The sequence below is a fragment of the Empidonax traillii genome, unplaced genomic scaffold, assembly GCF_003031625.1.
Source record: "Empidonax traillii isolate 1590-97213 ecotype Southwest subspecies unplaced genomic scaffold, ASM303162v1 scaffold245:size1430315, whole genome shotgun sequence".
Lineage (NCBI taxonomy): Eukaryota > Metazoa > Chordata > Aves > Passeriformes > Tyrannidae > Empidonax > Empidonax traillii.
The window spans coordinates 361430-373363 of NW_020955438.1; the positions used below are offsets into that span (position 1 = coordinate 361430).

Here is an 11934-nt window from a genome sequence, read left to right on the forward strand (position 1 = left end):
AGAGAGGACTTTCCCACCACAATTAGGAGTTGGTGGGAACATCTCCTTTAACTGTAAGTTGGTGTTTAACTGCAATTCTGGGCACCTGAATGCCTTCCACATTTGTCCAAGATACTCTATAGGATCCTGTTGCAATTTATGATTTAGAAGAAGCTTTTCCTGATGATTCATGCAAAGAAGATTTTAACTAAATGGGCTCCCCATCTGCATGACACATCTGTGGTGCAGTCAGCTACTTCAGTTATAGGAAAGGCACATAAAGTAGCCTTTCAAAAGTGGAGCAGACAGTTCTTCCCTTAAAATTACTTTGCATAAACCTTTATGAGTGCCTCAGATCACGATGGTGAAAATTTAGGTTCAAACCAGAAAATGCCAAGAGTGAGCTTCTAGTTTTTTACTGCTGCACTGTGATGGGCAGAGTGGAGCAGGGTACAAGGAAAAACCTAAGTGGGGAGTTTCCCCATAGAATGAGTGCCCGAGATTTTCATGGTGCCAATTTAGGTTTAATCTGGCCAAGACTGGGGTTCTGCATTTCACCAACTTATTATGATGGACTAACTGCAGTGAGATATAAAGAAAATCATCAGTGAGTAATTTCTGCAGAAGATACAAATAGAGAAAACAGAACCTGCCATTGTGTTCAGTTGTAGCTTATTCTTTCCTTGGAAATATTTCCTCTTTTGCAGTTCACAGATTTTGTAAGGATTCTACTGCTCAAATATTTTTAGCAATATATGTCAGGAGAACACTTGAGAAACCGATTTTTTTGTTTCATTCTACAGCAGAAGAGAGTAAACTGACACAGTTTATGGTCTAAATTTGTTTTATGTATAAGCTCACATCAGCTATCTGACCTATATCAATTTTTAATATAGATGTGTGTGTACACACACCGACACATAGACACATGTGTACACATATACCCATGCACTCCATTTTCCAAGCATATGGAGGAATTTCACCTTTTCGTGTTTGCTACCTGAAGGCAAGTAATTGCTTTCATGACTCTTACTATATGTGAAACATAGGTAGTTTTGCTGTACTGACGTATTGTTGCATGGTGGTTGCTGAACAACTAGATTCTTAGCCAAGTCCTTTCTTATAAGATGCTTCAGTCTTCAAGTTTGTGTTTAAAAAGGACAGAAAGCAGCTGCCTCTGGGGCTTACTCATGTACAGCAATACACAGGGTGTGGCTTTTTTTCTGCTGAGCAGCCCTCCTCCGAGAACTTCTGCTGAAATGTTTGTGCAGTTTGGCCTGTCTGCTGTTTCGCCATGTTTAGCATAGCACATTTGCACATTTTATTGTCAATAGCTGACATTTTTCATTGATGGCCTTTGCTGGAGAGCATAAGAGCATTACAGTATAGGTGACCTTGTTCAGCAAATAGGACAGTTTACTGTTTTCCCTGGCTTCTTTTTGAGGGCACTTGAGCTGTTATCTTGATATTAGTAAAGTTATCAACAAAAGCAGAACTCGTTATCCATTGAGAAGGCCTGGCTTGTTTAATGCAGCAGCAAGATATCTTTCTGGAGAGCAAAGATGTGAAAACCATCAGTGAGAAGCTGGAAGGAGTTAAGTCAATGTGATCTTTGATTTCAGTGGGAAGTCATCACATAGGAAATGATTGTGTGCTTGGGTCAAGGAGACTTTTTTTAATTATTATCTGGAATAATCCCCTACCTTTGTGTCTTGTGAACACGGTGCTTTTCCATGTTGCTCGTGACAGAGAAAGTCTCATTCTGTGATCACCAGGTCTGTGCAAAACAGAATTCTCAACACCGATATGAGTGTCTTTACCATCCTTTTGAATTCAGCAGTTCAATTTGCACAGGTCAGATGTAGTTGCTTCCATGTGTTTGGTGGCCAAAAAGAAAGGAGGAACTGCCATAATCAAAAGGAATTAATAGTATTTACCCTGAGCAACAGCATTTCTTTGATTTGAGTAGGGGGGACAACTGAAAAATGTGACAGTAGTGAAAGGAAGGAAAAGGAAAGAGTCATGTGCTTTTCCAGTGACAGCCTCCCTCCTCCTCCTTACTTCATGCCTGTGCCTGTGGTGGCTGGTGATCAGGGTTATTACTTGTCTGAGTTTTCTGAGAGATGTTTTCCTTATTGTGTCCATTCAGGTCTCGGTCAATCAGCGGAGCATCATCTGGGCTCTCCACCAGTCCTCTCAGCAGTCCAAGGGTAAGTGGTGCTGCTTCAAGATCTGTTGGTCCAGTTCACTCACACATGCTTGATGCTTTCCGCATCTGTTGCTCCAGAGCCGTGGCTCTTAGCTGGGATGTTTTGTTTTTCCTTGGCAGCTTGTAAATTTTCATGGGTGGTGAGGGAAATGTTATTTACAAATGCAAGCAGAGAATTTCTCATACATGTTCCCTGCACTGTTAGCAGAGATCTCACTGTGCCCTTGCCTTTTTTCAGTCTCATAAGGACATAGAATAACATTGCTATGACTAAATACTGCCCTATCCAGCTGAGGTCTGCATACAGTGTAGCTTCAGACCAAGTAATCAGGAACCATTTCACAGCTGCCTTCAATTAGGTCACAGTAGAGCACCAAACCATGCTGGCTGTCTTCTGTTTGCCTCAGAATAGCTTCTATTAGAAACTCAGAGAAAATAAATTATACAAATTTGAGGGCTTGCAAATTCAAAAGGGAAGTAAGAAGCTGACAGACTAGGATGAGTAAAGAACATTCCAACCCCTGTAAATAAGGTGCATTCACATGCCCTTTTTAATCATACAGTCATCTAAATATTGTTACTTACTGATACTTAGCTAGTACAATACACGCCTCACAGTACATGTGTTGCAAAGTTAGTACAATTTCTAAGTGTAATGACAGGGGCCTCCATCTTGATAACTTCTTTAGGGATTAGAGTGAGTATCCCTAGTGCCTGACAAGGTCAGCTAAGTCCCTTTAAGACTGCAGTGCTTACGAAAGTCTAGACCTCATCAAGAAATCTGTAGGGCTGTGGCAATCTGTGCTGCCTGATTGTCTGGCCCAGAATCTTTGGAGAGTTTCTATGCACTTTTCATTGACTTCATGAGAAGATGCTACCTTCCATTGGAAAGGGATATATTCCATGTGTTAGGGTATGGATACACCCGTGGATCTACTCTTAGTTACAGGAAGGTAACATCAGTATTCCGGGTACTTGAAATTGTAATTCCCCAGTAAGATTCTCTGTAATTCTTATTAATGAATACCCACTGTCAGGTGTAAGTTTATAGGCTAGTAAAGCTCCCAACACCTTGCTTGATTAAACTATTTCCTGAAAGATATTCTTGGTTTCTGTCAATTGTTACCCTGTTTTGCAACTGGCATAAATGTATTTGTGGTCTCCTCTGTGCCTTTAAAGTGCTAGGAGCCAGTGAACATCCATTTCTTTCTTTCTGCACTGGGACTCCTGGTTGTCAGTGGAATGAACCAGAGGTCTGAGGACTTTTGTGCCACTGCAAAATGTCCTGAAAAGGAGCATGGAAGTGGTTTTGTGCACAAAATAAGCATCCAGTGCAGCAAACCTAAATCTGGGTGTCATTAATTGATCTCTTGGGTTCACTTTCTGATATCTCAGTAGGACTACATCAAAGAATAAGGTTGACAAGATCTGTTCCATAGTTGCTGTATCTTACCATTATTACTTAATAGGCAGTTGATTAAATAGTCTTCAAAGGGATTTAGCAACCAGATGTCATTTTCAGCAGATCATAACGATATTAAGGCAGGTCAAATTTGAGGCTTAAAAGGAAATGTTGGAATAAAAATCATATACTTTTTAAGTCCTTACCTATGCTTCTAATAGCACCTTAGATTATTGAAAGAGAACATACTTTATAAAGCAAATACGGATTTCATTTTATGCAGTGCTGAGGTTCAGTTCTATGAGGAATTGAATTCAACAGCCACTAAAAGTTCTCAGATTTCACAAGACCTTGCTAATGGTGTTCCCCATGGCACCAGCTGGAATAGAGACGTAATCTTGTTCTTCATTTCATTATAAAAAGTGTGGTAATTAAGGGTGCCTCTTCAAATTCCTAATGGCTCAAGTGGGAGTTGAATTTGACTTTTATTTCTTTCATATTTGTTTCTCAAACCATCAAACACATAAGGTACAAAAATTGCAAGGAGACATTTGCAATCAACAGTCGTTGACTTCTATCCATTGGTGTCATTTGCAAATTGTTAATATTCAGATGCTGGTAGTGACTTCCACAAATTAATCACTTTCCTCATCTTTTCCCCATTCTCTCTCATTGGCAGTCAGAATTTACCAACATTGCAGATCTTAGCTTAATTTTACAATCCTAATAATAATACATATCTTTTGATATAGTGTTTTTTTTTTTTTTAATTTTGGTGGCCTAACTCTTAGTTCTTTGAAGTAATTACAAAACTTTATTGCATGCAATTTTAGGAATGAAGCTTTAAATAAATTTCTGCAATTTTTTAAATATGGCAACATTATGCTAATCCAGCAAACCCAGGAAGTAAACTCTCTAGTAAATGTGCTTACCTGTGACTGAGATTTGAGTCATGGTTACATGTACATGATATGTCTGGACAGTGCTTGATTGCAGCTTTTAGATGTTAAGAATGGATAATAATAATGGTGATATACAATTTTTCATAGGTAATAATTTATAGAAATCATAATCTAAATGTAGACCAAAGCTAAATATCTTGAATAGTGATTTCAGTTTTTACAATTTTTCCAGTACTTGTTAGGTGTTAACACCAATGTTTTGTGAGGACATTTGTTTTATTTTAAATGTGATTTTTAGCTTGCTAATATCCCTTTAAAAGGCTTCAACCCTTCCAAGTCTGTCTATTGCTGTTTGCTGTCAACGTATGAATGGTTTCCCAAAATGCCTCTTAATATGTGTAAATATTCTGGTTTCAGAAAAAAAAAAAAAAATCATAATCTCATTTTGATACCTCTGTGATGGATTATGAACTTAGCTTGTCTTTTTCTTTTTAAACTGTGTCTTACAAAGCAATGGCTCACCTCACCCTCTTCTTAGACTTGAGACTTAATGCCAAATATTGCTGACACTTTATGACAGAAACTCCAATTATCAGGCTGTCCTTCGATGAGATGAGGGATGTTGCAGGAGAAGCATAAAGTCTGATGGAAAATATTATCTCTTCCCAGATAAATAAATTTGCCAGGCCTCACTGAAGTTTTTGGTGTAGCAGTTTACAAATCAAACACCAATCTGAGTTCATAATTTTTCTTGTGGTGTTCCGTGCTTCGAAGCCTCCAAGTGAATGCTGAGAAATTTAACCTTCCAGGTCAGGGGAGGAGAGTGGGTGCCCAGGTGGCATTATTCTCCCTTTTCCTCCTCTTTCTGCAATGGGTGGCTGCAACTCAGATGTGCATTAGCCAGTCAGGGGTAAAGAGGAAGGAAAGAGGTTCTGACTGGTGTGTGCAGTAACTCTGTGTATCACCTGCCACTCCGTATGTATCACACACCTGTTCTGAGTTTCATCTCTCTACTGGGTTTGCATATGGGCACATGGAGCTGAAAGAGGTGGTCCCATTCTTGGCACATCTCAGTTTGTCTGTGGCTTGAGTGGTTCTTCTTCCCCTTCCTCACCTCCCTACAGCATCGTGCTTTTCACACTGCAGGGCAATCAGAACAATCCCAGAGAGATGGCATTTCTCTCTTCTTTTTTCTGAGTTACTTTCTTCTTTATTTTTTTTAAATTTAATTTATTTTACTGTTCCTTTGTTGTATTTTTCTTTCTGTTGTTTTCCTTTGCTGACACGTGGTTGGTTAATATGATGAAGCCTGTTATGACACTGTTGTTCTTGCTGCTGCCGCTGCTGCTGTTGTTGATTATGCTGTGTTCCCAGCTAACTGCATGTCTTTTTTTTGTTTTTTGTTTGTTTGTTTGTTTTCGTTTCTTTGCAAAATCCCTCCCCCCACTACCCCTTCACCTCCATCTCCTGTGTCTCCTTGTGACATGGTGCATCTTTGTGACTCGGATGGATTTTATTCTGACTTTCCTTTCTCTGCTCGCCCGCTCTATGCGTATTTCACTGTTTTTGATGTGCATGGACACTCTGCGTCTGTCTCGTAGCCTATCAGAAAGTTCTTCATCCCCCCTCAGACCTCCGACCTCCCTTTCTCTCCCCGACCCCAAGTCTCCTTGGACCCTGATGCTTGTAGGAACGCCTCCAGGCCTGGACATGTACTCCAACCAAAGCCAGCACTTCAGCCCAACCCAAAGACGCAGACTTTGCCATCCAAGAGCAAATTGGCTGAAAAACCACTCCAGTCTACTAAATCCAACCCACTCCCTACCAGCAATGCCAGCGCCCCCTCTTCCCAGAACAACCCTGTGCAGAACGCTCAGGGCCGCTCGCCTGCTGCCGGCTTTAACCCACAGCTGGCTGTTCCTAAAGTACAGACCAACCCTATGTCTCCTGTTAGATTGCTCCCTTCTAGTACTGACCCAAGCACCAAATCTATCCCCATCATACAGGTCACCCCTCACCCCTCTCCAAGGGGAAGTCCCCTCCCTACCCCCAAGGGGACACCTGTTCATACGCCAAAGGAGAGCCCAGCAGGCACACCCAACCCAACACCACCATCCAGCCCCAGCATTGGAGGAATGCCATGGAGGACACGGCTCAACTCCATCAAGAATAGTTTCCTGGGGTCTCCTCGCTTCCATCGTCGGAAATTACAAGGTGAGTACTCACCCAAACATACAGGTGGTTCTGATTTGGGCAGCTGTTCATCAGGAAGTAGATACCTGTCTGGCTCTGCAAATTCCATCTACCAGGGAGTGAATATTGGTATGAAACTGAGAGTGATAGCATCAGCCAAGCCCTAATCCACGTGTGAGCAGGCTCTGTCATGCCACTGCACCTGCTCCAAGAGCATCTCCAGAGCCCTCTTCACACTCCAGACAAACAGCTCTGACTATTTCTGTTGTGGCTCTTAGACCACAAGAATAATTCAACTTCACATTCTTCACTTGTTTTGTCAGTGAACTTAAAGCTCTGCCGTTTCCCCTGTGGCTGTGCTCTGCTGCCTCTCCACAGCCACAGGCTGAGCCTTCTGCCGAAAAAAAAGACAGCCAGTGGCAATAGGCTAAAATTGTCCTTCTGAAGCAAAGCTTTTTTGATCTTGGTTAATGCTTTTTTTACCGCCTTTGGTAATTGATGTAAAAATCTCCTTATTTTATATCTGCTGGCCTACTTCAGTTTTCAAAGTCTCTAGAGTGTTGAGATGTGCAAAATTTCCTTCCTCAAGTTCCAGGTGGCTTTCTGTATTCAGGGAAAGGGCACCCGAAGTCACATGCATTATCCTGGGATGTCAGCAGCAGCTATCCCAACACCATGTGGTTTTGCAGGGTACCGGGATGTGATCCCGTGGTAAAGGAAGCTCACAGCCATGGAATAGTTAGCTGTGATGGTCAGTGACATTGTCTCTGAGATGGTTAGAGAACTGCAGAGAATTGCAGCAGTGACTGAACTGCATCCAACTCGGCTTTGAAGCAGTTGTAAAGCAGTCATGTTGGCACAGTGTTTGGGTCTGAAACCAGTGCAAGATTGCATAATGATTTAAGGAAGGGTGGAGTGAGCCTTGAAATGCAGCATTTGATTAGATACAGTGATCTAGAGACATATGACAATGTTCAGATGTCAGACCCAGTCTGCAGAGGCAGTGGGCAAATACAAGAGGGTGCAATGCCAGAGTTGTTTCATTGGTGTACAAGCAGAAAATGGAAGGTGTACTGAATCATCAATTTCTTTTCTCCTTCCCTCTCTTCGTCTGTATGTGCGTGGGCAGTACCTACACCAGAGGAGATGTCTAATTTAACCCCAGAATCATCCCCAGAGTAAGTAATTTGCCAGTATGCTACCTTTTTTTTAACCACATGCCAATATAATTTCCTTTCCTGAATGTAATAGGCCGACATATTTCTGTTCTGGATCAGTATCTGTAACCTGTTATCCTGTGGGTGGGGTAGAGATGTTAAATGATTCTTCTGATAAGGACCCTGGATAAAATCTATACTTCAGAAATGGCAGTGGGGGTCAACAGGTGATGAAACAGTCTCCCAGTAACCACCTCATTTTCTCACAGCTTGGTGAATTTACTGGGTTTGTAACATGTTCCTTCTCTCTTCTTTCATTTGCTTGTCAAGTAGATGAGGTGTGGAGAGGCTAATCAGTGGCTTATACTGACACTAACTGTGCAGTAAATAGTCTTCCTTTTTAGTACAGGAGAGTGCATCCTCAGGACAACACGCAGAAGCCTCTGCTAAGATAATTCAGAGGAATCTTTGGCTGCGATAGTGAACGCAGTGTTAATTCTAGGCAGCAGCACTGGGACATGGAGAAGCTATTTCATATTCACCAGACTCATTCCTGAAAGTCAGCCTACATTTCAACCATTTCACTGCACAAATGTGCGTCATTGCATGGCAGGTTTGGGGGTCCCTGCCAGAGTGCTGCTCCAAACACTTCCTAATATGCAACAGATGCCAAATTATTCCTTTTTATTTTCACAGCTTGTGTTTGTGCACCCAATGCCCATAGAATTACCCTGCCAACCAAGGCAATTTGGCCTCTTGTTAAGATGCTTGTATGAAATATTCATGAGTCTTGGATGAAAATTTTGGGCTCAAAGTTTTGTAATTGGTGACTGTCTTAACAACTTTTCCCAGACCTGGTATATATCTGATGTAAGATGTGCACTCTGTGTGCAGTGCTGCAGAATGGGAAGAGATAAAGACTTCAGAATGGGGAGAAACAGGGATTAGTAAAGGTTAGTAACAGAAATGCAGGAAGAAGGATAGAATATGTTGTACTTTCAACACTTTTGAGCATTTACTAGTAGGCATGAAAGAATTTCATAAAATTAGCACATCATTATCAAAGAAGTATACAATGCTCTCATCTCACGTGTTTTTAAGGCCATTAAAACAGAAAACCTTTAGAATTAAATTTCTCCTCTTCATTGTATGTAAGTTGTTGGAAATTTTTCTATTAATTTATTGCCTTCTCTGCTTCCCACTCACTTTTTAAAAGCTGGTGTAGAGAAGTAGTGCCTGTCATTTGAGGCAGTTTGGATGCAAGTCAAAGCCTAAGGCCCTTTTTTCTTTTTCTGTATAATTGCCAAATTAATGAGTTCAATTGGGCTGCACCCTGCAGTAAACATAATACAAGTCATAAAAAATAATGAACTGGATTATATTTTAACGATAGAAGTCTGTTGCTCAGTGTCCACTTCCCCGTGTCTTTTTTTTGTCTAGGTTTTTTTTTTCTTTCTGTAAGAAGTAAGATATCCTTATCAAGAGCTGTATTGACCTCATGGGTTGAGTGATAAATACATGTCCTTGCTCTCTCTGGTACAGCAATGACTGCCATTCATTTAACAAACCTGATGACTCGGTAATACACTTTGACATGTCTGGGTAGTTCTTTTCTTTCTCATGTGAAAAAGTCTTAGAGAATGTGTTCGGGATGACATTTAAAGAGACTTAGCTCCATCTGCTTTAAACCTGCAAATCTCGTTTGCTTAAGTAGAAATGCTGTTATTTATGCCAAGCAGGTAGACCTCTGGAGGTTACAGATCCCTGTGCTCAGGGATAGAGAGGGAACACAGTGAGGCTCTCCAGACGGCAATGCAGTCAAGGCACTCCAAAAGTAGGAGTGAGAAATTCAATGTGAAGGAATAAAGCACCTGCTTCCATTTGCATGCTAATTTCTTTGCTTTTTCATCAACTGGACACCTGATTAGATTCCCTAGTGTAATCTGCATACCCAGCCTCTCCCACGTATCTCCTATCTCATTCCCCCTTTAAGAGGTTTGCCATGATAAGAGAAGATTCTTTAAGTACATTTTGTACTGCTTACAGCCTGATCTTGTGAGATGCTAGAGCATCTCATTCAGCGTGCTGAAGATCACTGATTCATGCACATTTTAACCCAAGTGAGTAGCACTTAATGCTCTTTAAGAGGAGAAAAACCTTTATTGTGTTCTTTTACTCCAAATCTGTCTCTTCTTCAGTGGGCCTATTCCCCAGGTGTATGAGTGCAGCTGGTTCTGCCAGTTTCAGGGGTAGAAGTCAGTGCACGTGTGCTATGACTCGATTCTGTTCATTACAGAAACAGGAGAGGCCATTGGCATCTACTCCATCTTATGCGACACCAGCAAAATTATTTAATGAATTCCAGTGATTTACAAGCTGGAGCATAGCCCAGGCTATCAGTGAGTCTTCCAGAGTTAGTATTACGGGTGATAACCTTGCTGAGGAAGAGAGCCCAGCTGGATTCTGGAGACTCCAGACCATGCTGAACGGGAAAAAAACACCCTATGTTCTGGGCCCCTTCTTACCTGTGCTTGTGAAGAGACCTGTAAATGAAGGGCCAACAAAAGCATTAATGACAATACAGAAATGAAAAGCCATATTTTAACATGGCAGATCTGCCGTTAAATATGCACACTTTTCCAGGCCCATGCTCCCACTGGGCCCCAGAGTCCATATCGCCAGCCCTGGTTCAGACTGTGATACATCCAAGCCTAAGACAACCAGCCGTTTTAGATAGATAACCAGGTGCTAATTTACTAATGAGCATAGACCCTTTACGTGCAGAGAGCTATTGCCCCAGCTCTCCAGGGGCTTGCAGAGTTGTTGTGGTGTGTGCGAGACACATGAGCTAATTAGTATGTAATTTTCTTTCACACTCTAACCCTGGCTCCTTAACGACCATTTAAATGAGAGACCCTTTCTCTTTACTGCTCCCTATGCTAATCTCTGGCTCAGTGGCTTAGTTACAGCTGCCTATGAATATTTTAGGGAGTGACAGTTTTCCAGCCCACTTTAATTGAGTGGGGGGCACTGGTTTACCAAATTGCAAGTGAATCCTTCTGTACTCTTATTTTTTGCTGCCTACAGTAAATGAAGCAAATAATTATTTGCCCAGCTGAGTGGTCTTCCAGTTGTGGTCTTTCTACTACGTGCATTAAATGGGCAGTGAGCCGACTTATTCATGGAGCAGACTGGAATGGGGAATGAGTGCAAATTACTGGACAATACTGAGATCAAGCTTTGTTCTTTATCCTGAAGGCCTAGACTTCAAATTAGTTTCTTAGTTTGCTCCTCTCTCTCCTAGTCTCTGCCTGTCCTTGTTCTGCCTCAGTCTGAGCCTTTGCTGCAGAAAGTGAGTCCACTAATAACTCACTCCAGCTGTTCATTGCTTTGCTGTAAAACTGATGTATAGTAATCCCTTCTGCAGATGGCTCTCCTTGTCTGGAGTGATTGTCTTCTTCCACTGAGTGGTGAATGTTCACCAAAATGAGTGAAAACCTATTCAGTGCCATACTGCAAACCGGACTTGGCATTATAAAGTATGCTGTAGAAGAAAAAAAAAAGGCAATCTCTTCGTGGCAGGTCTTTTCATTTCTGACATTTTCATGCCAAATTCTTCCCTACTAGAATATGGCTGATATAAGTGGAATTTTCTCTGAGTTTAGTTTGGTCTAGCAATTCTTTGGCTGTGTTTCGTGGCTAACAGCATCTTCTCTCCCCTCAAAACCACACCTGTCAGAGATGCTACCTTCAAGTTCTCAGTAGTGCTTCCTATTGAAATTCATGTCCCTGAATTCTTCCTTTAGCCTGTTTAACTTAAAAGGTAGTGTCAACAAAGTGTACTGGTAAAACAATAAGCAAAGTCAAACATTTACTGATACAATCAGTGTGAGAAAACAGAGCAATTTTGTTTTATGGTGAAACCACTACTTGATGCTGAAAGAAACTGTGAAGCTGGACTGCTGTCAGTGGAAACCCTGAGCTGTGTTTTGCATGGTGTTGGCATCTTCTTTCTTAGTACTGAAATTCCATTCCTTTGTAGGATGACCAGAGTTCACTCATTATGTAGACACCCTGAATGGAACTAATGAA

At 41.5% G+C, this 11934-nt stretch overlaps 1 protein-coding gene across 11 annotated transcripts in view; it reads left to right on the top strand.

Moving 5' to 3' along the window:
- Window positions 1-11934, top strand: part of BRSK2 (BR serine/threonine kinase 2) — a 318125-nt gene that overhangs the window by 278413 nt on the left and 27778 nt on the right. For 10 of the 11 annotated variants that reach the window (XM_027888707.1, XM_027888706.1, XM_027888709.1 and 7 more), the window contains 3 exons: window positions 2129-2189; window positions 6499-6706; window positions 7815-7863. In XM_027888707.1, coding sequence (XP_027744508.1) covers window positions 2129-2189; window positions 6499-6706; window positions 7815-7863 — 318 coding nt within the window. Of the gene's footprint in view, window positions 1-2128; window positions 2190-6093; window positions 6707-7814; window positions 7864-11934 lie in introns of all 11 variants that reach the window. The other variant, XM_027888703.1, reaches the window with a different exon arrangement.